At 32.5% G+C, this 27,871-nt stretch overlaps 2 protein-coding genes across 8 annotated transcripts in view; one reads left to right on the top strand and one right to left on the bottom strand.

Moving 5' to 3' along the window:
- Apod (apolipoprotein D) overlaps positions 1-9,766 on the bottom strand; it is a 356,333-nt gene extending 346,567 nt beyond the window's left edge. The window contains exon 1 of the mRNA XM_077795368.1: positions 9,752-9,766. The gene's annotated coding sequence lies outside the window, so the exon portion shown is untranslated. The remainder of the gene's footprint in view (positions 1-9,751) is intronic.
- Positions 1-27,871, top strand: part of Dlg1 (discs large MAGUK scaffold protein 1) — a 263,303-nt gene that overhangs the window by 2,647 nt on the left and 232,785 nt on the right. For all 7 annotated transcript variants that reach the window (XM_026379198.2, XM_026379203.2, XM_026379202.2 and 4 more), the window contains exon 4: positions 16,488-16,654. In XM_026379198.2, the coding sequence (XP_026234983.1) occupies positions 16,488-16,654 (167 nt within the window). The remainder of the gene's footprint in view (positions 1-16,487; positions 16,655-27,871) is intronic.

The following is a 27,871-nucleotide window of genomic DNA, read 5'->3' as shown; positions in this document are numbered from 1 at the left end:
ACTGGAACTTAAATTTGAGGTTGTGCATTGGTTTAAAGAATTGGACAAATAGTAGTCCTGAGTTTAATTCCTGACACTGCCAATGATTGAATGATATGATACAAATTATTTAACATTTTTAGGCCACAAAATTAACTGAAAATGTGGGTTTTTAAACCCTTTTCTTTTAAAACTAGATAGATCCTTTTTTCCAAAGTCTTAGATTTTGTATACAATCTCTGATGTATAAAACAAGGTGGTCTGTCTCTGACCGTTTTCTTCACGTACCTTGCAAAATTAGCAAACTACTGAACTAGAAAATCTGTTTCTTCTAGTTTTGAGGATTACTTTTTTTTTAAACACTATATAACATTTTAAAATAAGAAATATATTTTATTGCATTACATGTGTTTCCTTATGTATGTCAACTGATGATTGATTTAATTAGAAGATTACTGTGAAGTTGGTGTACATTGTCAAATGATAAATTGATACTCAATTTGTTTTAGAATTAAGATTTTTGAGAAGACCTCTTGATACACCTGAAAAAAATTTAAATTTAACGTTATTATAGACTTTTAAAAACATACATTGAGAATAGCACAATATAATGAACTGCCATATACCCGTCATCCTTCTTAAAAAATTATCAATATTTTTCCTTTATTGTTTAGATTAGTGGACTTTTTCTTTTCTTTTTTTTTCTTTTTATTTTAGCTGAAGCTTAAAGTCCAAGTGGATAATCAAATCAAATAGGTTGTGGTGGGAAAAACAGCAAAAAAGGGAAGAAGATGATCATTTTTTTTTAATCATTTGGTTTTCTAGATCAACATTAAACTTAGGGTCACTTTTTAAAAAAAAAGCAGTAGGACTGTATATCTCTTTTTACATATATGCTAGACATAGGTAGACTACAATCTTATTGTGTGGGAAGGTCATGATTTGAGAAAATAAAGTGGTAATAGAGTAAACAGAATTTACCCTTAATTTTTCCCTAGATTGGGACTGGACTTGCTATGTTTGGATGTATTTTTGACATACTCTTTTGAATGTTTATTCTTATGCATAATTGAACTTTGGGAGTTTTTTACTCACGTTTGTATTTGTCAATCTATACGTCCTGTATAATTTCATTGGTTGTGAATTTACTTTGATATTTGAGTTTACTTATATTTTAATGTTTTATAGGATGTGGTATCAAATTTTGGTGTAAGAAAAGTAATAGGTCTTTAGGAATTTTGAAATAGATAAATTTAGTAAGGTTTTTGTGTTTCCGTACTGTAATTAATTGTTGAAACTACTGAATTTTGTGTTTGCTTCTCAGTCTGAAAATTTTTAGACTAATAAGAATTTTTTTCTGCCTTTTTACTTTGCAGCTTTGCCATTGTTTATGAAATAGTATCATAATATATGTTAAACCTGTAACTTGCCCTAAGATAAAGAGCAATCCATTGTGTCCATAGTATGTACTGAATAATCCTGGATTAATTGTTTTTTCTTCAGTAGGTGGCACTCTGTCTTCTGAGCTAGTACCTGTAGACTACTGGATTAAAAGGAGACATGTGTCTTGGCCACCTGAGTTACTTGAAAGTCATTTGGTGTTAAGGTGTTTTAACTTCTGTGGTTTGGGAATAATTTGCTTAGACAAATTAGTGAATTATCTAGTTATCTGGGATGTTGACTATCTTTGAACTTATACCAGCATTGATTGTTGATTGAACTGGTAGTTTGTATATTTACTGTTTCTATGCATTTAAAAAAATTATGTGATGTTTTAGGTATTTGGATGTTATGGAAATATTGATTTTCCTCTCTGTAGTGGGTACATTCCATGTACTAGGTGTCTGGTACCTTGGAGTTACTTAGAAACAAACATGTATGCACTGCACTACATATGTTCTAAGATAATAGTTTTAAAATATTTTAGTATTTTTCGATTTGGGATGTATTCTTAATGAAATGTCATTTTTAATAATAGGCTGTGGGTTTTTTTTTTTGCATTTTTAGTGGCATATGAAATGATAGTGTAATTTATAATATATTTTTCAGTTTAATGAAATATGGAAATCATTGGTAGTATCCTTGAATAATGACTTAAAGATTTAAAATTTGCTGAAAGTAGTGAAGTTTTTATTAACTTCAGAATTTCAGCTGATAAGTTGTTTCTTTAGAGCTGAATATTTAGATACATACACAAATATTACCATGAGTTGCACTTTTGTTTAATATTTATTCCTGAAACCTATCTGGTGATTATTTTTGTATAAATGAAATATAAAGACTGCCTAATTTTACTCCCTGAGTTAGGTGAGTACAATTTGAGAACTTTATGTATTTGATTTTGTGTTTCCATTTTCTGTACTTAAATTTGAAAAGTTTTTGAGGAAGATACATCAAGATATGGTTTGAGTACATTCAGAAACACTCAGATGTTCAGGTCTATAGGTTTCAGGTCAGTTCTTATTCTAAGGTATATGGGATTTGAGATGATCCTGGTGGTCCTTAGAGATTTCAGACCTCTGCAGTTATTTCTGGTGGGAACAGAGAACTCATCTACTTTCCTTGTGCACAGGATCATGGGCTCAAAATCAGGCTGGCTTTAGAGATGAATGAGTTGAGTGTGATTTATGTATTTGGTCTGCAATGAATATCAAGCTTTTAAAAATTATTTTTAAAAATAAATTTTATTGTGTGTATTTGAGGCTTACAAAATGATGTGATAGAATACATAAGATGGTTACTTACAGTGAAACAGATTAACCTGTCATCTCACAGTTACTTTTATTTTGTAACAAAACAGCTAGAATCTAAGAAAAATTCATAATACTGTCTGATTTTATTAGCTTTAGTTCTCATTTTGAGCATTAAATTTTGAAATTTGTTCATCTTATAGCTGCTATTCTTGTATTCTTTTGCTTAAATCCCATTTTCTCTCCCTCCCTTCCCCACTATTTCATTCTCAATGTGTGTATTTGAACCCTTTTCCCCCCTAAATATTGTACATATAAGAGTGAAATCATGCAACATTTTCCTTTTGTGTCTGACTTAATTAGCATAATGTCCCCTAGGTCCATCCCTGTCATGGCAAGTAGGACCCCCTTTTTAAAGTCTAATTATTTAATTTTGTGTGTGTATTTAAACATAGACACCATGTTTTCTTAACCTGTTAATCTGTTGATGGACATTTAGTTTGTTTCCATATCTTGGCTATTGTGAAAAATGCTGCAATGAACATGGAAGTACAGGTGTCTTTACAAGGTGGTGATTTCATCTCCTTTGGGTATACCTATACCCAGATGTGAGATTGCTTGATTGTATGGTAGTTTTATTTTGAATTTCTTTAGGACCTGCTATGCTATTTTTTCTTAATGACTGTATCAATCTAAATTCCCACCTACATTGTACTAGGGTTCCTTTTTTTCCCCACCAACATTTATTATCTCTTGACTCTTTGAGAATGGCCATCTTTATAGTATGAGGAGATCTCTCTAAGTGGTTTTAATTTGCATTTCCCTGATGATTAGTGATGTTGAGCACCTTTCCATATACTTTTTAGCCATTTTTATGTCTTTGGAGAAATACTATTCAGGTCCTTTGCCTATTTTTTAATTGAGTTATTTGTTTTTCTGCTATTGAGTTGTAAGAGTTTTGTTTATAAATTCTGGATGTTAACCACTTGGAATATATGTGAGTTGCAAATATTTTTTCCCAGTCTCCAGGTTGCCTTTCTAATTTTGTTGATTGTTTCCTTTAATAGCAATCTTATTTTATTTGTGCAGGTATTTTAGCATTAAGGTGGATAATGTAATAACATTGTGAATTTTTTTAGTTCATTTGTTGCTGCTCTATTAACTCTTAATAGTTTCACTAGACCTTATAAATATGGTAAAGATCATTACCATGCCCTTATTTGTAGATACCAGGTGTCAGAAGTACTACTCCTTTACCATGTAAACCGTTTTGAAAGGTATTATTCAGAAAGTTGAAGTATATTCATATTGTTGTGAAACAGATCTTTGGAACATTTTCATCTTGCAAAACTGAAAATGTATAAAACAGCATTTCCTTTTCCCTTTACCCCTGTCCCCTGCCTCTGATAACCACCCTTTGTTTCTATGAATTTAAGTATGTTAGACACCTCATATAAGTGAAAATATGCAGTATTTGTCTTTTTTGTGATTTGTTAAGTGACATAATTACTTAGTATGTAGTCCTAAAGGTTCCTCCTTGTGGTAGTAGACAACAGTATTTCTTTCCTTTTAAAAGGCTGAGTAATATTCTGTTGTACATATGTCACATTTTATTTATTCATTCATGTAAGGATATTTACATTGCTTCTTTTGGCTATTATGAATAGTGATGTTATAAATATTAGTGTGTAAAAATATTTGAAGCTCTACTTTCTGTTCTTTTTAATATATAATCAGAAGTGGGATTGTGGGATCATATGGAACTTATATTGTTAATTTTTTAAGGAACCACCATTTTGTTTTCCATAGGAGTTGCACCACTTTTCAATCAATCAACAGTACATGGTGTTCCACTTTCTCCATATCCTTGACAATACTTGTTTCCTTAAAGAAAATTTTTTTTATTATGGTCATCTTAATCATTGTGAGAATGTGATTTCTTTTAAGTAAAAATAATGGCTAACATTTATTGAGCACTTTTAGGAGCTAATACAAGTATTTCATTTTGTCATCAGAATCTGTGAGGTGTATATTCACCAATGAGGTGAAGATACCATTTTATTGACTGAGGCATTGAGAAATGACCAATTTTGCTCCTGGACACTTAAATTGAACTGAATTAATCTTAAGCCGATTCTTACCTTCAGTGATTAGAATCTTCATCATTATTTTCAAAGCTGATTGTTTTAAATATAATAAAGCTCACTAGTGCATATTTAAGGCAAATGTTGATTTGTAGGGTCAGTGGTCTCTTTTTTCCAATAATTTGAAAGAGAAGATTTATAATGAATTGTTTTTGTAATGATGGAATTTTGAAAAGTGTATGTACTTAGTAATCAAGGTTTGGGAACTTCTAGCTATAGTGGTAGAATGACATTTCTGTGTGTGTGTGTGTGTGTGTGTGTGTGTGTTTAATTATTGTAACTTATACATTTCAGTCTGTTGCTAACTTGTGTGTGAAACTTTGCAGGCTAGGTTTGAGCAAGAATAACTGGACATAGAGTAGAGTGTTGGCTAAACCTTTATGTAATTGAAGGAGAATTTTATTAACTTTTTACTTGGTGTTTTTGATTTAATTAGATTGAGTTATTTGCTAGTAGTTATGCTTATTACAGCTTTAATGCAGTGTTTTGATTGTGTCACATCTGGTTAAATTCTCTTTTGAACCTTGGAATCACAGAATTGTAAAAGCATTCTACTTGGGGGTCAAATGTTTCCTCAGTATAAGATTTGGATTAGGGCCAGGTATTATATTTAGTTTTCATGTCTCTTAACTCCCCTTTTATCTGGGAATACAGTTCCCTTCTACTCTTAAAAATTAAATGTTTTTCATTTTGTGTTTATCTGAGTTTTACTTGGGGTTATAATCAGATTTTGTATTACTGGCTTGTATCTAAGAGGTACCCAGTGTCCTCTGCCCTTCCTTAGTAATATTAATTAATTAGTTTATTAATTTTGTGGTATTGTGGCTTGAACCTATAGCCTCATGCTAGATAGGTGAATGGTCTATAACCGAGCTCCATCCCCAGCAATTTTTTAAATTTTGAGACAAGATTTCCCTTAGTTGCCCAGGCTAGCCTCCAACTGGTCAATATTCCTGCCTCAGCCTCCCAAGACCAGCAGTAATTTTAATTTCCCAATTACGTATTCTTATTTCTCTGTAGTCTCCTCCGTTTGCATCTCATAAGCATTATGGGTGGGAAACACTTTTGCTCTTCAGCAAAACTATTACCTAAACTTAGCATCCATTGATGATTCTTATTTGAACAGTTTTTATTATGATTATTGAAAAGTGACAGTTTTCTGACAGCAAGCAGCACTTCTCTTCATTTTCCAATTAACAGTTGGCATTTTACTGTTATCAGAAGCACTCCTTCTTGGTCTGTCACAAACTTGCAGACTTCTGTTTCTTTCAGTGGTTTGCCATTTGTTGCCATCCTTAATGATTTTGGTGCTCAGATTGTCTCAAATTTAGCCAGTGTGGGGTCCCTCTCAAGCTTGCCCTTGTGTTTTTATGACATGCCTCATCATTTTTTTTTTTGAGCACATCATTTATTTTGGCATAACTAGATATCCCTAGTTTGTCTTATACTCATCCATCCTTCTCCAGCCTAGGAATCAGCCATTTCTCCAAGATGCTTTGGTTCTTGTTAGTATGCACTTAGTTTTAAGGAGTAGTCATGCAAGTAATGTTAGTTGAATATTGTCTATAAAGTGCTGATATAATTTATTTTTGCTTGCTAGTTTGTCTTATTTCCTGTTTCTAGTGTATGAAATACAAACTGTGTGTAACATATACTTCAGTTTTATAGGATATTCTTTACTCTGTGAGGATCAAAATGGATTTTTAAATGTTTATTGGTTTAGGAAAAAAAGCAGAGTATCTATGTTTGAGTAGATCTGTTGTATATTTTGGTGTATAAAATCATCGTATTTGCTTTTAGTCAATGAATTGATAGTTTTTCACATCTGAAATGGCAAGATTATATTTTCATGTTCTTCAGCTCTCTATAGTTTTTATAAAGATAATGCATATATCGCGTAAAACATTAAGATCTGGTAACTACACTTTATATAAAATCCAAGGAAAAACATTCTCATACCAAAGATAACATTCTTAATCCATGGAATGAATATTCTTCTAGAATATTATTCTGTGTATGTATATATATATGCATGCTTTCATCTTGAAAAATAAGCTTCTTTCATAAGTAAAACATAATAAAATTGTTTCCTATTAAGAATTGATATTTAAAATTAATATGTAAGGTGAAAAAATATATCTGATTAAAATTATTCTGGAAAATCTTCCAGGAATTTAACACTATTGCTCATTGACTGCAACACACTTTTTTTCTCCTCTAGTGGAAAGAAATCAGTTTGTTTGTTTGTTTGTTTATTTATTTATTAGTTATAGGCAGACACAATATCTTTATTTTATTTTTATGTGGTGCTGAGGATCAAACCCAGTGCCTCACGCATAGTATGTGAGTGCTCTACCACTGAGCCACAACCCCAGCCCAGGAATCAGGTTCTTTAGTTGAGCACCTGATGAAGTAGTTGACTGTGTTTAAGTGACCTCTTGTACTGAAAACACATTTTGAAGAACAATACCCTGCATAGTGAGGTACATCAAGAAGCTCATATCATTAGAGGCACATGAAAACTAAGACTACCTGAGCCAACAATCTTGTCTCCTCTGAGTTTTTATTTGGGACATTTACTTATCTAGTAGACAGAATTGGTAGAATTGCCTTTTATAGCATGGCATGGGGAGGTAGAGTAGTTGAATTTCCTTAAATGTATATAGTGAGACTTTTTTGTACTGTACATAATCATTTTTTTTTTTTTTTAGCTACATCTTTTTTTTTTTTTTTTTTTTTTGTGGTGCTGGGGTTGAATCCAGGGCCTTGTGCATGCAAAGCAAGCACTCCACCAATAGCTGTATCCCCGAGCCCTATAATCTTCTATCTCAGTAGATTTGTACCAGCTTAATAGATTTTTTTTCTGTAGCTTTATTAATGATTTATTTCCCTAGGAGTATTAGGTTTGTAATTTTTTTGAATTATAAAAATTGCATTTATATATGTGTATTGTTTTTCACATTATTTCACCTTTAGGACAGATTCCTAGAAGTGAGTTACTTGGCCAACGGAGGTATGCATTTTAAAGCTTTTGATCTAATTTGCTAAATAATTTACTCTTAGGAATATCATATCAATTTAGTTTTTTAGGTACTATGTGGAAGAATGACTGACTCACCATGCTGTAAATAATAGAGTATTACCTATATCATTTTAATGTTTTCTGCTCTGATATGTGGAATATATCTTTGTTCATTTTGGTGTTTTATTGTGCATTTCTTTGATTAAATATCCAAAGATGTAAAAAAGTCCTTTAGTTATTTTCTTCTGTGAGTTATCTGTTTATGTCATGGCACTACCTGCCTCTCTTTTTTTCTTTTTCCTTAGAGGTTAAAGTCTATATTAGGCATATCAACTCTGTCTGCCATGTAAGTTGTAAATAACTTCCCTCGTCATTTGTTTTCAACTTGGATTTTTTTAAAAAAACAGATGTTTGTTTATGGTTACATTTATCAATATTTGTCTTCGTGTCATCTGCCCTTGGTATCATGCTTGGAAAAGCTATCCCCAATTTTATAATCTATCCCCAGGATTAAAAAAACATTCACCTATATTCAGTTTTTTCAAGATTTTTTTAACATTTTAATTGTTTAGGCATTTGGAAGTTATTTCATGTAAACTATGAGCTTGTTTAATATTTTCAATATAAATTTATTATTTGTTAACTCTCATACTTTTTAAAAAAATTAAGTAACATTTTTTCACTAGTTTTAGATTTACAGAAAATTTGAGGAGAAGTATAGTTCCCAAATCCTCATCTCACCTCCTCCCCTAATATCAGTATTATACATTAGTATGGTATATTGATAAAATTGACAAGTCATTATTAGTTCATTGTTATTATACAAAGTTCATAGTTTACTTTAGAATTCACTCTTTGCATTATACCTTAACAGATCTGGCATATATATGTGTTATTTTGTCACTTGTATCATCTTTGCCAGGGTCATATAGAATAGTTGGCCCTAAAAATCCTCTGTGTTCCACTTGTTCATTCCTCCCTTTGTCCTCCCACAATTCATGGAAACCATGACCTTTTTGCTGTTTCCATAGTTTTACTTTGTCCTCCCACAATTCATGGAAACCATGATCTTTTTTGCTGTTTCCATAGTTGTACCTTTTCTAAAATGTCATATAGTTGGAATAATAGTATGTAGTCTTCAGATTGGCTTCTTTAACTTGGCATTGTGCATTAAGTTTCCTTCATGCCTTTTTATGACTTGATATTGCATGTCTTTTTATTGCTGAGTAAGAACCTCCATTGTACTCCAATGGAAGTTCTATGGTTTATCTCCTTACCTATTAAAGAACATCTTGATTGCGTCCATGTTTTATCAGTATGAATAAAACTGCTATAAACATTTGTGTGTAGCTTTTTTGTGGAGGGGGGAGGGTCTAGGGATTGAACTCAGGAGTACTCAACCACTAAGCCACATCCCCAGCCCTATTTTGTATTTTATTTAGAGACAGGGTCTCACTGAGTTGCTTAGGGCCTCGCCATTGCTGAGGCTGGTTTTGAACTCATGATCCTCCTGCCTCAGCCTCCAGAGCCTCTAGGATTACAGGCGTGCACCACTGCTGGAGGTTTTTATTTATTTATTTTAAATGGACACAAGTTTCAACTCATTTGGGTAAATACCAGTGGGCTAATTACTAGCCAATATGGTATTACCATATTTAGTTTTTAAGAAAAACTGCTCAAACACTCTTTCATAATGGTTCTACCTCATATCAGTGATGTGTTGTTCCACATCCTTGCCAGCATTTGGTGTTGTCAGTACTTCAGGTGTTAGTTATTGTTATTTTTATAAGTGTCTCCTGCTCTCTATTCATTTTAATTTGCAGTTCCCTAATGACATTTGAGTTGAACATCTTTTCTATATGCTCATTTGCCATCTCTGCATCTTTTTTAGTGAGTTGTCTGTTGATATCTTCTGCCTTTTTTTAAAAAATGGGATAATTTTTTTCCTTGATGAGTCTTATGAGTTTTTCTAATATACCAGTCCTTTTTCACATAAGTGTTTTGCAAATATTTTCTCCTGTTCATGTCTTGTTTTGGTCATTCTGTCGTTTTTTAATTCCATCAAATAAAATTTTTTCTTATAGATTAGAAATGTCATCTGTGTTGTGTTATATTATTAGATATTATTGGGTCTGTGTTTATGATTTTGTTCTGATTGTGAGTTAGTATTGCCTTATTTCTTTAGTTTGAAAAATGTTTTATGTTTGTCAATTTTTCTGTTTAGGATGATGGGAATTTCTGCCTATTTGAAAATTTTCTTCCTTCCATGTCTTACTCCCCTTTTGAGGATATTCCTGTAATTCTGTAATTCCTCTGACTTCCAGGGTTTGTACACTGGTACAAATTACTTTCTTACTGAATTAGTAAGAAAGTAATAAAGGCAATGAAAACTTTTTACTTATATTTAGAGACTTTTGAAATTAGTTATCTTGGAGATTTCCAAAGGCATTTTTTAATTTAATAAAGGAATTATTTTACTGTGTTCCATTGGATTTTGTGCCTTCGAGTTTAATAATTGAGAATTTTTTCATGTATGTGTTAGAACTTTTTGTGGCTTTGAAATTTAGGTCTTTGATCAGGAACTGTACTTGTAGAGATTCAGTTTACTCCAAAACCAGGAAAGCACTCTCATACTGTGAAAACGAGGACTGGGCTGTGGTAAAGACAGATCCAACAGGTTCCAGCAAAATTAATGTTTTTAGTTGTGAGTCATCTAAAATGTAATTTTCTCCTAATGTATATTTTAGCATTTTCTTGCATTCTTTAGCATATCATTATTTTCGAAGGAAATGATTTTTCCAGGGTAATAAATAAAAATGTAATTATTTATTTATGTCTTGTGTATATCTAGGTGAATTATTTGGAATCACTCAGTCTATTAAATGGCAATCCTTCTGAGTCTTCCTGTCCTATCTCATCATTTTTACAGTTTCATAGTGTAAGATTTAAGTTTGGAAGTTGAACTCAAATGTTTGCCTAGGTTTATTGAAGGACTCTGTTATCTTACGTAGGATAGTAAACTTGGAAGTTCCTGATAAAATAGTAATAAGATATGTGACTTTTAATTAATAGTTTGCTGTAATTATACTTTGTTTTTCATAATGTGTATGTATATAAAATTATGAGAAGCCCTTATTTTTGACACTGGATATTGAAACATGCAGATTGATTTCTTCCTTCCTTCCTTCCTTTCTTACCAGGGATGGAACCCAGGGGCACTTAACCACTGAGCCACATCCCCAGTCCCTTTTTATATTTTATTAAGAGTCTCGCTGAATTGCTTAGGGCCTTCCTAAGTTGCTGAGGCTGCCTTTAAACTAGAAATCCTCCTGCCTCAGCCTCCTGAGTTGCTGGGATTATAGGTGTGTGCCACCATGCCTGGTCACACAGGTTGATTTCTATAAACCAAGATGGAGAAATTTTTGTGCACACATTTAATAAAAATTTAAAATAAATATGTTTAAACTTCTGTAGGATCTTATAGCCATATTTTTCAGGTTTTGGGGGTCTTTTTGGCAGTGCTGGAGATTGAACCCAGGTCCTTGAGCATGCAAGGCAAGCACTTTACCACTCTTTTTTTTTTTTTCCCAGTCTTTTTTTTATTATTATTAGTTGTTCAAAACATTACAAAACTCTTGACATATCATATTTCATACATTTGATTCAAACGGATTATGAACTCCCTTTTTTACCCCATATATACATATTGTAGATTCACATCGGTTACACATCCACTTTTTTACCTACTGCCATACTAGTGTATGTTGTATTCTGCTGCCTTTCCTATCCTCTACTATCCCCCCTCCCCTGCCCTCCCCTCCCCTCCCTTCCCTTCCCATCTTCTCTTTACCACTCTTTTTAGATGTTTTTCATTGAAAAACTGAGGGGTTAATATATTTTTTTTTTCCTTCAGCTTTCTGTATTTCCTGAAGACATTATTGTTGTATCACATCACACCTTTTAATTTTTTTAATCCTCTTTTTGAACTTATTCACCACATTGGTATCTTTTGGTTGAATAACTTCAGTGTTTTAGAATGAACTCATTAATTATTTTCACAAAGTTATTTTAAAAATAACTTGAATTTTGTGTCACTTCGGCGTATTAGATTTTCAGGAAATATCCAAGATTCTACTATACTAGGACTTACCATTTGTATTTGTTTTCTATTGACATCTCTTTAGGTGTTAACTTCTGTTTTATTTAAGCTAGATATTTTATTTTAGAACTCTCCCCACTAAAGTTTAGTAAAGAAGTGGTAAAAAGTATTATTTGAATCCTAGAATGTCATTTTATGGAAATACTTAACTTGTTGCTATGATAAGTTCTAACCAGTCTTTTGGCTAAATCTTATAGTTAGGATCTGTGGTGTAATCTCTTTTGACATGTAAAATGCAATTATCCAAAGACTGCTGATTACATGGGGGGCGGGTGGCACAGGTATTTTGTTTTCAAAAGAACAACTAGATGTGAATGCATTTTTTCCCTGAAGACAGTGCACTTTTAGATGAGATGCTCCTTTCAAAAAAATCTTAGCTGACATAACTGAAGAAATTGTAATGGGGAGTTTCTGAAGAAGGGTTATTATGTTTTTATCACTATAGTAGTGGGACACCCTAAAGATAAAGAAATGTGATGAATAAATAAAATAAAATGTATAACGAAGTTGAGGCTGTCAGGATGGTGGAATATAGGTCAAGATTTAAAGGTATTATTTTTCTTTTAAGGAAAATGATAATTACAACAAATTATCATATCACAGACTTTGCCACATTGCACATATATTACAAAAATATTTCAGTACTTTTGCATTTGATTTTAGTTAGACAAGAATGATAATCTTACAGTTGGGAATATGTGGCAGTACCAGTTACTCTGATGTCAGTAAGATAGAGTTCTAAATAGCTAAATAAGTATTAAACCCACTTATTGAATCCCATGCACTTTGCTTATTTAAGAGCTCCTTTAGACTCTTACTCAGCTTATTTTGTGGTAAAATACACATATTGTGAAGTTTATCATATTAATCATTTTTAATTTTATATCTCAGTAGCATTAAACACATTCTGCAAACCATCTCCACTATCCATCTTCAGAACTTCTTCATCAACTCAAACTGAAACTGTATCCATTAAGCAATAATTCCTACTACTCTGTTCTCTCAGGCTACCTTCAGCCTCTAGTGTCCAGTGTTCTACTTTCTGTCTATATTATGAATTTACCTATTTCAGGTACTTCAGTTCACATAAGTGGACTTATATAATTTTTATTCTATGTGGCTTATTTTACTTCTCAAAGATTGACTCATTCATGTTGTTGGATGTATCAGAATTTTACTCCTTTTTAAGACTACACAGTGTTCCATTGTACATACCAGATTTTGTTAATTATCTTTTGAGGAATGTTTGGATTATTTTCACCTTTTAAAAGGCTACTGTGAATAAGTCTGCTGTTATCATTGGTGTACAAATCTGTTTTAGCCCCTGCTTTCAATTTTTTGTTTTGGGTATATATATCTAGAAGTAGAATTGCTGGGTCACATCCTAATTCATGGTTGTAGTATTTTGAGGAACCACCCTATTATTTTTTGATAGCAGCTGCATCATTTTACATTCTTAACCAGCAAGGCACAAAGATTCCAATTTCTCCACATCCTTTTTAACACTTGTTACTTTTCGTGTTATTGTTTATTTTTTTGTTTTATAATAGCCATCCTAAAGAGTGTTTACTTAGTTTATTTCCTTTTTTTTTTTTTTTTTTTAACTCTGATACAGTTAAACTAAGATGGACACATGAGCACGCATGTACTTTGGTACTGGTGATGGAACCCAGGGCCTTGTTTAAGCAAATGCTTTATTGCTGAGGTACATCTGCAGCCTTTTGAAAAATATACATTTTGAGACAGGATTTTGCTAAATTGCCCAGTCTGACTTTGAATTTGTAATTTCTTGCCTTATCCTTAGTAGCTGGGATTATACACCCATGTGCCACTGAACCCATCCAAGATGGATATTTAATTCTTCTGTTGTAGGAATTTAGAGCAAATTAGAAAGGACTGTTCAGTATATGAATGTAGGATGTAGAATGGAGGCATTTCAGTTGACAAGAAGCAAGATGTTGGTGAACTTTTGAAAAATTCACATATGAAATTCCTTGATTATACTAGTTCAGTATAATGCTACCGTGTTAGAATTGTATCAGTGTAGATCTCTGTTGTCCCGTGCAGTAGTATCTAAGTATGTATGGCTATTTAATTAAATCTATATACAATTATAAATTCAGTTCCTTATACTGGTCACCTTTCAGTGGCCACATAAAGCTTGGTTAGTGCAACTAGAGAACTTTTTTTTTTTTTTTTTGGTACTGGGGATTTAGCCCAGGGGTGCTTAATCACTGAGCCACATCCCCATCCCTTTTTATTTTGTATTTTGAGCCAGGGTCTTGCTAAGTTGCTTAGCACCTTACTAAGTTGCTGAGACTGTCCTTAAACTTATCTTTCTGTCTCAGATTCCTGAGTTGTGCCACCACACTTGGTATCAAAACAACAAATTTTTATTTCATTGCAAAAAGTTGTTTTTTTTAAATCAGCATCTAGATTTTTATTAGAGGTGTTATTAAAGGGTAATATAGCAATGTTTTTTTTAAATTTTCAGATGAAAGGTCATGCAGGAATTTGTGTTGAAATTTAACAAGAGTTAATAAAAATAAAATTTCACAGTGATGTAGGCTACTTATCTTGAGATATTGATGATTAATAATAAAATAATAATAAACAAGAAGCAAAAGTTGTTCTCAGTGTTATTGTGCATGATTTTATACAGCAAAATGCCCACTTTTACTGTTAGACATTGTTCAACATTCATCCAATGTTCTTGGGAGCAAAATACTGTAGAAATTCTAATATATATATACATAAATAACGATTTTCTAATTTTGTTTCTTGGCTTGCTTTTGATGTCCTTAAACTTGTTCATCTGTTCTCTCTATATTCCCTGTTAAGGGTTGGGATTACACAATTTTTGGTAAGCACACTTTGTAGGTGATTTTTTTGATATTGAATTTTTGTTTCCTTTTGTGATAGTTAATGTGTTTTATATAGTGATTACTGGTTTATAAAATGCTTTCTCACACAATTTTATCCAGTAATATTCTTAATACCTTGTGATGTAGGTTAATACTATACTTACTGTGCAAACATTAGTTTTGTTGTTGTTGTTGTTGTTTATTTGTTGTTTTTGGTACCAGGGATTGAACCTAGGAGTGCTTAATATCTGGGAGCAACATCCCCAGCCCTTTTTATGTTTTATTTAGAGACAGAGTCTCACTGAGTTGCTTAGGGCCTTGCAAAAGAGCTGAGGCTGGCTTTGAACTTGTGATCCTCTTGCCTCAGCCTCCTGAGCTTCTGGGATTATAGGTGTGCACCATTGCACCCAGCTTAAATATTAGTTTTTAGTTAGACTTTACTTGTAAAGTTCTACATTTCTGCTGGCTATTAAAACTGAAAAGGGAGAGTACTTTTTTCCTACTGTCTTATGAGGTTTGGATTTTAAAAGAGATAATGCTTTCAAAATAATAATAAACAAGAAGTCAAAGTTGTTCTAAGTGTATTGTGCATGATTTTGTACAGGAAAATGTCCACTTTTACTGATAAATAATTCTCCCTTTGAAAAAATTAGTTCAAAATTATATCAGTAAGTGAATAAAAAACTCAGTCCTGTGACTCTAAACATTATACAACTACCACTCAGAGCTTCTGTGCAGTGCGAATAATTAGTATACTAAGTTCATATAATTCTAGTATTTTGATCTTTTATACTGTGTTATTTTAAGTAAATTTATAATTTCTTTAAGAGTTTTGCATTGCTTTTTTTTTTTTTTAGTTGTAGATGGACAATAGTACCTTTATTTTGTTTTCGTGTGATGCTGAGGATTGAACCCAATGCTCCACCACTGAGTTATAACCGTAGCCCTTGTTATGCTTTTAACTGATTCTAAAATACTGTAAAATATTTAACTTTCTTCTTTTTAAATATTCAGACTAGAGGATATCTAAGAGTCTTTCTAGTTCTTGATTTCTTACTTCTTTTTAATGTTTTATTTTGGTTAGGAAGTCAGTTAAAACCACTTCAGAGATTTATATTCTCAGCCTGGATTTTAATGGTGAAGATGTAAAATATTGGTAACAGCTCATATCTGCAGGATTCATAATGATATTGCCTATTTTTAGGAACTTATTGTATGTTATTGTGCTAGGCATTTTATTACACTCAATTCTTGGAACAATTCACAATAAGAGGTGAGTTATCAGAGGTTAAGTATCTTGCTTATACATGTAACTAATTGGTAATGAATGAATTGAGATTTGAACCCAAGACTGTCTTTAGAAATGTAAAATGCTTTTGACTTTTATATTGCTGCCCCCCCCCCATTGAACCCAGAGCCTTGCAAGGTCTTTACCAGCTGACCTATTTCCCCATCCTAGGCCTGGCATATTTTGATATGATTTTGACATATGGAATATTCACTATTGAAGTACATTGTGAGATTGGATTTATTTTTTTAGTTAGAGTAAAAAATTTTTTTTTTAGCATTGTATAGTTTAATTGGAAACGTCAATAATTTGAATTTTTCTTTTCCTTTCCTCATCTCTAGATATTCAAGAATTTTATGAAGTGACCTTATTGGATAATCCAAAATGTATAGATCGTTCAAAGCAGTCTGAACCAGTTCAGCCTCTGAATACCTGGGAAATTTCCAGCCTTCCAAGCACTACTGTGACTTCAGAAACACTGCCAAGCAGCCTTAGCCCTAGTGTAGAGGTAAGATAAATTTTTCTGAAACTATTTTCTTTGAATTACCAACTTTTTTTCCTTCATTTGATTAAGATGAATATTTTGTGGAAATATTTATAATAGAATAAAGAGAATGGAGTTAAAAGTATTTTTGAAAAGAAAAGTGCAGAATATCTATTGCTTCTGTCTTAAAATGTTAAGAGTGATTTGAGGCCTAAAATACTTACTTTAGACTAATGCCAAGTATTTTGTATTATGGACGTCAAGGAGGTTTTATTTGTGTGATAATTTAGATGGAAATTGTACTTTGAAAAGGTGGTTTTGCTCTGGTGTTCTCCCCTAGAAATAGATTATAGTTTTGTGGTTCTGAGCCCTTTAGTTACTCCAAGGATTCTCTTCCTCGGCTTGGAGGGAATTGCATTAAAACTCACTAGAGACTGACAATCCTTAAGGTCAGAATTGGTTTCTGCATTTTTCTGTAATTAAAATCATCTGGATTTTTTAAAAAAATATTTATTTTTTGGTTATAGGTGGACACATTGTCTTTATTTTACTTCATGTGGTGCTGAGGATCGAACCCAGTTCCTCATGCATGCTAGGCTAATGCTCTACCTGTGAGCCACAACTCCAGTCTTAAAGCCATCTGGATTTTAATAACAATGTCAGTGGCATTCTTTTGTTGTGGTGCTATACTGTTGTTAGTACATTGGATATGGTATGACAGAGATATGAAGCATTTTGTAACGAGGATTCTGCCTGAGAAACATTAGTAATTTGAAAGTGGTTGTCTCTCTAAATTTGATTCTAGTCTCTCTGGTTAGTACAATACAGTGCCTGGAAAATTTAATCAACTTCTGTTTGGTGAGTAATAAGTCAGGGAAAAATGGTGGTGGGCAGAAACTAGATGGCACTTTGGTAATGAAATAGAGTTTCTCAGTTTTTGCTTTTATATTAAGTAACAGAACTCTAGAATTCTAGAGTAGGATGAATCAGACAGAGCACATCTGATTTTAACGATGAGAAAAGAGATCCAGAAGAAAATGATTTTACCCAGCTGATTCAGCTAGTTTGTGCAAGTCTATCTTTGGATTTTAGACCTCCCAATTTACAGTTCTTAGTAATCCTGATATGACCTTACATTTTTCTCTTTAATCTGATTAGAGATTCTCATGTTAAATTGTGCATGTATCATTAATCTCTTACTCTTATTTAAATGTTTTTTTATTATTTTCTCTTGGATAATTTCCGTTACCATTCCCTTCTTTAGTTGATATATCATTTGTTTTAATGATAATTAATTTCCGTGGCCTGTTTCAAATGAAAATTTTAAATATCTGTAATCAGTTATTGGTTGTGCTTCAAATGTGTTGTTTTCAAAATTCGTATGTTGCCAATGTGATAGTATTAAGAGGTGGATCCTTTAAGAGGTGATTAGTTCCTGGGATTTCTCCCTCCTTAATGGGATTAAGGACCTTATAAAAGAGGCTTCACACAGGTTTTAGCTCTGCTCTCTGAAATGTGAGGATGAAGCAAGAAGACCCTACCAGACCAACTACCTCTTAGACTTCTCAGCTTTAGAACTCTGAGGGAAAAAAAAAAAAAAAAAATATATATATATATATATATAATAAATTACTCATTCTCAGGTCTTCTGTTATAGCAGCACAAAACGGCTGACCATTAAACATATTTCTATTTCACATTGTCTTAGTCCTAGGTTAAAAACTTGTTATAAAAAACATTTTAGGGCTGGGAATGTGGCTCAGGCGGTAGCGCGCTCGTCTGGCATGCATGCGGCCCGGGTTCGATCCTCAGCACTACATACCAACAGAGATGTTGTGTCCACCAAGAACTAAAAAATAAAATACTAAAAATTCTCTCTTTCCTCTCTCTCTCTTTAAAAAAAAATAATAATCACAACAACTTTAAAAAAAACATTTTAAATTTCAAGAGCATTAACTTTTATATTTACTTAGTATATTTTTTGTTATTGTCTGTTTAATGATATCAACCTGTGATTAGGAAACAAAAGTTCTTGCAGTCAATTTGCACATTTTGATAGGTTGTTTAGATAATGACTGTCTCAGTACAACCAGTGAAACTAAATATTCACTAAGATATAACAAATGGATAGTTTTGTAAGCTGGAAGTTTATTTCTATATAGATTTTTGTAAGAAAAATCAACAGTGTATTGAGTTTTATGACAAATGGTATTAGTGGACCAAAGATGGGGTTTAGTGGTAGAGCGCTTGGTAAGCATGCACAAGTGTTGATCCTCAACACTGCAATGAAAAAAAAAAGATATTAGAAACATTTCAATTTCTATAAAATTATGAAGCACTCTTACCTATGTGCAGCCTTCATTTCTGCACCTCCTGAAAGATATTTTCTGGACATGACAAAGGCAATTCAAATTATTGGAGAAATGAGAACTTACAGATAATGAGTGTCATATCTTATTAGTTTGGAAAATGGATGAAAAGGAAATACAGATTACAACATGTTGCTTTAAGGCTTGGCATGTGGAAAATGCCTTAGTAATGTTTGACATCTGTACCCATTCATAGATGAACTTTAAGGGAAGCATTGGAGTGTGTTCATCAATCCTAGATTTTTAAAAAGAGGGAATAATACCTGTGTGTCAAATGTGAGCAAGCTAAGATCAATTACTACAAAGTACTGTTATTACAGAAATGACAGAATACCTGAAAAATGAAAGTCTGAAAATGTAACATGTTTGAAATTTGTCTGAGTGATGATTGATTTGATCTCTTATTTCAGTGTTGGGAAAGACTTTAATTCATTGGCCCAAGTTAGAACAAATGCAAAAAAACCCAAAACTATCTTGCTGACATAAAATTTAGGCTATTATTCTACTTGTGCACTAAATTCTTGGATAACACAGTTAAATTTCTGACAAAATTATATGCAACATGGTCTTATCTTTTTTGCTTCACATTTGCCTTCACAGGATTATCATTTAGTTTTTCAAAAAGTACTGGAGATTGATCAGTTTTTAGAAAGACTTGCCTCTTACAGTGATGCAAATATTTGCATTTTAAAACATATATCAAGTTTTCTTCATTTGTTTTAATAGTTGGTATCTGATTTCACTCTCATCAGCTCCTCATTTGTCAGTTACATTTTGACATTGTAACTTTGTTTCTTCTATTTCTTCTAATGTAATAAAATTAAAATTAATACTATTTATTTTAAAATAACATGATGAGTATCCCATTTTCTTAAAGTTTTGTGGGTTTTTTGTTGTTTTTTTTTTTTTGTTATATCTTTTCATTGAAGATATGCCTCACTAAATGTTTGAGATAATGTTTGCTTAATGCTTATTTTAGGGTGATGGGATTATTTATTTTTTTGTACTTTTTGCTATTTTTAAAAATAATTAGCATGTCTCATTTTTATAAAAGCAGTTCTATTCTAAGTGAATTAGTAGATTAAGAAATAGAGAATAAGGAATAGTTATGAGACTGAAAAAAAGCAAGATATAAAAGTAGGGGAAATTGTCTAATTTAATGGGGTAGTCTAAAAGAAAAGAATGTATTCTGTTCCTGATTCCATAATACATTTTAAGTGGAATAGTTATTCAAAGTTTAATAAAAAGAAACTAAAAATAATTAAAAAATAATTTTTGAATAAGGAAAGCTTTTCTAAGCATTACAAAGCAAAAACTAAAAAAATTTAGAATTCTGACTGTAGAATTTCTTTGTGGACTTGAACTAGTTGTTTAAATTTTAATTGTAGAATTTTAAGCTTTTCTAAGCATTACAAAGCAAAAACTAAAAAATTTAGAATTCTGACTGTAGAATTTCTTTGTGGACTTCAACTAGTTGTTTAAATTTTAATTGTAGAACTTTTGTATCTTGAAAGATGTAATACATAAAAGAGATGATACAGTAGGAAAAGAATTTATCACATAAATGAAAAAGGGCAAATTTCCTTAATTTCCAACCATCGCAACCCAAGAAACCTCTTGAACATCACTAAGAAAAAAGCCATCATTCAATAGGATTTGTGACCAAAGGATGTGAACCATCAGTTTGTTGAAAAACTATACCTGGGCCAATAACCTGTGAAGAGATGTACAACCTCACTTTTAAAAAGTACAAATTAAATTGTCAATAAAGATATTCTTAAATAATTTAATTATCCAACATTAAATGTGAGGAAATAAGCTCATACGGTTAGTAGGGAGAGTTTTGTGGTGTGATCATTTGAGAACAGTACCCATATTCTTGGATCCAGCATGTGCTACAGATTTACTCACAAAAATTATTAAGGATACATGTATAGGGATGTTCATTGTATCATTCTATGTAATATTCATAAAAGTCAATAAGGAAACAATATAAATGAGTATCAGTAAGACATTAGACAAAAACATGGTATTTAATACAGAATTGACGTGAATATAAATTTTATGTATTTGGTTCTTGACTTGATGATTTAACTTAGAATTTTTTGGCTTTGTGATAGTGTGAAAATGGTAAACATTCAGTGGAAGCCATCCTTCAAATTTTGAATTTTGATCTTTTCCTGGGCTAGTGGCATGCTATCTGATACATTCTTGTGGTGCTGGGCGAGAGCAGCAGCCAACTACAGCCCCTAGTCAGCCATGTGATCACATGGGTGAAAACAGATACTCTGCAGAGTACTGCATTGCTAAGCTGTGATGTTCAGTAGACCAGGTATTAAATACATTTTCACTTTTTCATCATATCTTCCCCCCAAACCCCAGCCCAGTATTAGAAATTGAACTTGGAGACATTTCACTGAGATGCCTCCCCAGCCCTTTTGTATTTTTTTTTTTTCAAGACAGGGTCATTCTAAATTGTGAAATCTGGCCTTAAATTTGAGATTCTCCTACCTCAGTCTCTCAAATTGCTGAGATTACAGGTGTGAACCATGGCACCTGGCCACCTTACCATAATTTGAATTTGCAATGGGTTTATTTTAAGTTGAAGAGCATTAATATTTGTCAAATGTAAGCCTGTTACATGTCAGGAGGTATATAGAATGACTCTGTCAAAAGAAAAGGTATGTCTGAAAGAATACACACTTGGTCTGCCTTCAGTTCTATTTTTGCTTTAGTTGTGCCGTCATTTACAGGCCTACTTTTAAAAACTTCTGAGTTCATTTCAGGAGGAGGGGAATTATCTGACTGAGTTCTTTAGGGAGATAGTTTGATTCTATTTTTTCGTGAGCTTCAATTTAAGTAGTTTTAGGAGGTAGTAGAATTAAAAGTATATATTCAGACTACCAGGTTTTATCTGAAGTCCTCTAAATATTGACTTTAAAATTTATCAAATTGCTGTTGAATATGCATACATAAAGGTACAAAAATCTTGAATGGATAGCTTGATGAATCACTGCATGGTGAATATACCAGGTCAAGGAAAAGGACGTGGTATGACAACTAATAGGTCCAGGAATTAGTTGACGGTGATGATTGCACAACTCTCTGAATATATCAAAAAATCAATGAATTGTGCATGCAAACATTAAATTTGTGTTATGATTATTTCCTGATGTATCAATTGCAGTGGAACAAACAAATTATAACAACTGATTGTGTATGTTTTCTTGTGCACCAGTATATACATACATACCCAAGTGTGAAAATGGTGTGTGTATGTTTAGTTTTAGTACATAACGCCAGCAGTTTTGAAAATTGATTATGCATGTTTTCATAATTACCATCAGTCTGAGCAAGTTTTGTTTTGCATCTTTGTCAATACTTGTTATCAGTCTTTTTGTTAATAGTTTAAACCATTCTGGTATGAGTGTAGAGGTACTTCATATTGTTTTTTTCCCTTTTCCTGTCATTAACAAGATTAATAATCCCCTTTCTCTTGGGGCTATGGTTGTGGCTCTGTGGTAGAGCACCTGCCTCACATGTGTGAGGCACTGGGTTTGATTCTCAGCACTACATATAAATAAATGAATAAAATAAAGATCTCTCAACATCTAAAAAATATTTTTTTTTTTAAAAAAAGAGCCCCTTTCTCTTTTTTAGGGGACTGGAGATTGAACTTAGAGGCACTTGACTACTAAGCCACATCCCAGCCCTATTTTGTATTTTATTTAGAGACAGGATCTCACTGAGTTGCCAAATTGCTGAGGTTGGCTTTGAATTCATGATCCTCCTGTCTCAGCCTCCCAAGTTGTTGGGATTATAGGCATGCCTGCCATGCCTAGCCAGTGAGCACCTTTTTATATGCCTTATTCCTTTTGCTTCTGTGAAGTGTTTATTCAAATTTCTTGCCTTGGTCTGGTTTGATTTTTGCTGAATCTCTTATTTCATTTAAGATTTTTAAATGTTGATTCTTCTCCCCTAATTTTATAACATTTGTATTTATTAGTTGGGGTTTTTCTATAAAAGGTACTTTTCTCTATCAATTAGGAATAGCCTTTAAAAGGTTTATATATATATTTTTTTTTTCTTTGTACCAGGGATTGAACCCAAGGATATTTAGTCCCTGGGTCACATCCCCAGCCCTTTTTATTTTTTATTTTGAGACAGAGTCTCACTATGTTGCTTACATGCCTTGCTAAGTTTCTGAGACTGGCTTTGAACTTGTGATCCTTCTGCCTCAGCCTTCAGCCGCTGGTATTACAGGTGTGCACCATCATACCCAGCATTGTTTTCTTTTTAAATTTTAATTTATTTTAATTTGGTATATATGACAACAGAATGCATTTTGATTCATTGTACACAATTGCAGCACAACTTTTCATTTCTCTGATTGTACATGATGTAGTGTCACACCATATGTGCAGTCATATGTGTATCTAGGGTAATAATGTTTATCTCATTTCACCATCTTTCCTGCCCCCATATCCCTTTCCCTTCACCAAGTCAAAGTCCCTCCCCAGCAATTATGGATCAGCATCCACTTATCAGAAGGAACATTTGGCCTTTGGTTTTGGGGGATTGGCTTATTTCACTTAGCATGATATTCTCCAACTTCATCCATTTACCTGCAGATGCCATAATTTTATTCTCTTAATGCTGAGTAATATTCCATGTGTGTATGTATATACCAGAGTTTCTTTATTCATTCTTTATTCATGCATCCATTGAAGGGCATCTAGGTTATTGCTTCCACAGTTTAGCGATTGTGAATTGAGCTGCTATGAACATTGATGTGACTGTATGACTATAATATGCTGATTTTAAGTCCTTTGGGTATAGACTGAGGAATGGGCTAGCTGGGTCAAATGGTGGTTCCATTCCAAGTTTTCTAAGGAATCTCCATATTGCTTTTCAGAGTGGTTGCACCAATTTGTAGTTCCACCAGCAATGTATGAGTGTACCTTCCCCCTCCATCCTTGCCAATTGTTTTCTTTTCTTTTCTTTTTTTTAGGTCACCAAAAATAACACTTTATAGAATGTTTTCTTTTAATAACTGTTTTCAGAGTAGAATTTGTGTCATAATTCCCTACAAGTAGGACTAAAAAGTTTCTTTCCTTTTTCATGCTCTCTTTAAAAAGCTGTCACTATGTGGACTTTGCTTCTCTCTCCTTATTTGTGTCATTCCTTCCAAGTAGAACGTCTGTACCTTTCCCATCTTGAATCGCCCATCTCAGCATTGTCCATGTGAGGTCTTACTCCATCTTTTAGCCAAGACTAATTTCTTCTTAAGCCTATAGCACTTTGTACCTTTCATTTTTGGTGATCCGGTTCTAGGGATCAGAATCAGGGTTTCATGCATGCTAGGCAAGTGTTCTACCAGTGATCTATACTCCAGCCCATGACCTTGTATTTTTTTTCTTGTACCTTTCTCATGGGACCTATATTTTGCAGTTATTTTGGCCCCTTTTAAAAATGTCTTTTTTTAAAAAAATTATTTTGAAAAATTACATATAAGCAGTAGATTGCCATTTTGTCACATTTGTCTGTTCTTTCTATGCTTGCAGATATATAAACTTTAATTTTTGTTGAACCATTTGAGAGCAAGTTGCATCATCATCTTTTATCCTTAAATACTTCATTATGTCTTTTTTAAGAATAAGGATATTGTTCTTAAAAATTTATTTTTTTGTGAACATTTCTAAAAACATCTAGCATACAATGATCAGACTGAGAAAATTTAAAATTAATATAATGCTACTATTTATATTGTGTTATTATCAGTCCGTAATCAAATTAAGACACACTTTATATCTCTGGTACCATCTGTCCTGTGATCTTATATCCTCAAGGCAGACCCCCAACTCCACAGATCTTACCACAGACATTGAAAACAGCTGAGGAATTTTATATCATAACTGAATATGAATTCAGTATGAATTCATATTCAGTATGATATGAATTATCACCACTCTGAATTTACTGCCTTCAAAATAATTGACAACCTTACATATTGGTGGTTGGCCCCCTTTCCTCTTTCTCCTGTCAGTTTCATCAAGTTTCTTGGGATTCTTCCTGATACTTTATTTTTCTAGCAGAATATCTTTATTACTCAGAACACTACTAGTATGAACTAGTATGAACTCCCTCTTTCTACCATCAGATTTTATGTTGTCTCATTTAATTAGTTTTTAAATGATATGTTATAAAAAACGTACAAAATTTAAAATAATGCACAACTCCTGGGCAAAGCCTTGTAATTTAAAATTCATCAAGATTAGAACTGGTAGGTATACAAAATGAATTGTAAATTAGGCAGTTGCCACATGGTAGTGCCTCTTCATCATTAGCATTTGAAACATCCTTTATATGAGATTGTCTGCAAGTGATTTTAATGACCATGTGCTGTTCTTTTACATTTACTATTATATATTTTAAAAGTATTTTAATGTTTGTATCTTAAGACATTCTTTTCCTAATGTTTAATAATGATAGTTAATAATGATAGTTCCTAGCACTAAAACTGAAGGATATAACTCCAAATTTATAACTTTAAAATGGAAATGAAATGCAGTGAAATGGCATAAGAGAAGTGAAACAACTACCCTATTATACCAAGCTGTTAATCTAGAGAAAATTCAGCAAAATATAACATAATTGCTGAGAAAATAAAATTCTGTTAAAGTCTTAGTGTATCACAGAAATTCTAGATTTATGTGCTTAAAGAAAGCACTCCCATGAATTTTGAATTATGAGTTTGATTATAACATTTCCAGTAACTTTTCATTTAAATAATTTTGATTGCTGTATATGTATCTGCACCTTTATTATTAGAGCATTTTTATTTCATGTGCGCTTTAAAAAAGCACAACACCTGTGTTTTTAGATTGCCAGAGTGATGCATGCTCATTGTAAAAATCTCTAACTTTATAGACATTGGTTTCAACTATGTAAAATTCACCTCAGATAATAAATATTAATAGCTTCCGTCATGCTGTTTCATCTTTTGGCACCTCATTCTGTTCTCTCATACAGCCTCCTCTGTTGGGCCTCTGTTCCCTTCTTAACTTTATCCTGTAAGTAAATTCAAAGATTCCATTAAAAGAAAAACATAGAAAAAAGTATTTCTCAGTAGGACCCCATACTTTTTCTTCTCTTCCTTGCTAAATTTCTTCAAAGAGTAGTTTACTTTTTTCTCCCTTTCTTCCCTTTGTCAACACACTGTAACTGTCTTCAGACTTCCCTTTTCATAGTAATTGTTCTTTTTTTAAGGTATTTACCTTTAAAAAAATCTCTGATTACACAGATAATTGAGCACATCTTAAAAACAAATATATAGAGATGCATAATGTTGGAACATCAGTGTTAAAAATATTCTTCACCTGAGATAACCTAGCTGGTAACCATTTCGTATATACCGCTGTCTCTAGGTATGCATGGGAGATTGGTTATCAAAATCTTCAGATGGGGCTGTGGTTGTGGCTTAGTGGTAGAGCATTTGCCTAGTATTTGTGAGGCACTGGATTGATCCTTAGGACCATATAAAAATAAGTAAATAAAATGAAGGTGCTGTGTCCATTTACAACTAAAAAATTAAAAAATCTTTGGATGATCAAGTTCTTTATATAAAATAGATAGCATTTGCATGTAACCTACATAATCTTCCCAATATACTTTAATCATCTCGAGATTACTTAACAAGACTTAACATGATGAACTCTGTAAATAGTTATTACACTGTATAATAATGACAAGGAAAAAAAAGTCTGTGCAAATTTAATTCAGACCTAGTTCCCAACCCAACGTTAAATCTGTGGTTGGTTGAATCCCCAAATACAGAATCCATGGATACAGGGGGCCAACTGTATTGTTTAGTGACTTATGTATGTTTATTAATCTGTTATTTGGCTTATATATAGGCTTTTAAAATGAAAGATATATACATATCATCAGGCTTCTTATGTCTGTTCACCCACATCTATTTAGATCATTTGTACTATTATCACTGTTTCTTGATGAAAAACAGATTGCTTAATTTCTCTTCCCTCAGTTCCATTATCTGCACATGGGGGCAATAACAGAACTTACCTCATAATGCCATTTTTAAGTATGAAATGGGACAATTTATGTAAACTTTAGACCAGAGTCTGATTCATGTATTAAGTACTCGATAAATGCTAGATTTTAAAGATAACGACGTTATACCTCAACATTATAAAAGCTATATATTGCTAAACCCAAGGCCAACATCATTCTAAATGGAAAAAATTGAAAGCATTCCTTCTAAAAACTGAAACAGGATAGAGATGCCCTCTTTCACCACTTCTATTGAACATAGTCTTTGATAACCTAGCCACAGCAATTAGACCAAAGAAAGAAACTAAAGGGATACAAATAAGAATAGTTCAAACTATCCCTGTTTGCTGACAACCTGATTCTATTTTTAGAAGACCTCCAAAAAAAAAAAAAACTCTTACCAGAAAGCTTCTAGAACTCATAAATGAATGCAACAAATTAGCAGGATATAAAATTAATACCCATAAATCAGTTGCATCCCTATATACCAATGACCAATCAGCTGAAAGAGAAATCAGGAAAACTATCCCATTCACAATAGCTTCAAAAAAAAGGGTGAGGGCAGGAGTGGGAATCAATCCAACTAAAGAAAAAAAATTGAAGAAGACATTAGAAGATTGGAAGATCTTCCATGTTCTTGGATAGGCAAAATTAATAGTCAAATGGTCATAAAGCGCTATACAGATTTAATGCAATTCCTATTAAAATTCCAATGATGTTCTTTATAGAAATAGGAAAAGCAAACATGAAATTCATTTTCATGAATGAATAAGAGTCCCAGAATAGCCAAAACAATCCT

Source organism: Urocitellus parryii, chromosome 2, assembly GCF_045843805.1.
Source record: "Urocitellus parryii isolate mUroPar1 chromosome 2, mUroPar1.hap1, whole genome shotgun sequence".
NCBI lineage: Eukaryota > Metazoa > Chordata > Mammalia > Rodentia > Sciuridae > Urocitellus > Urocitellus parryii.
This window is presented reverse-complemented; position numbering and strand designations above follow the sequence as displayed.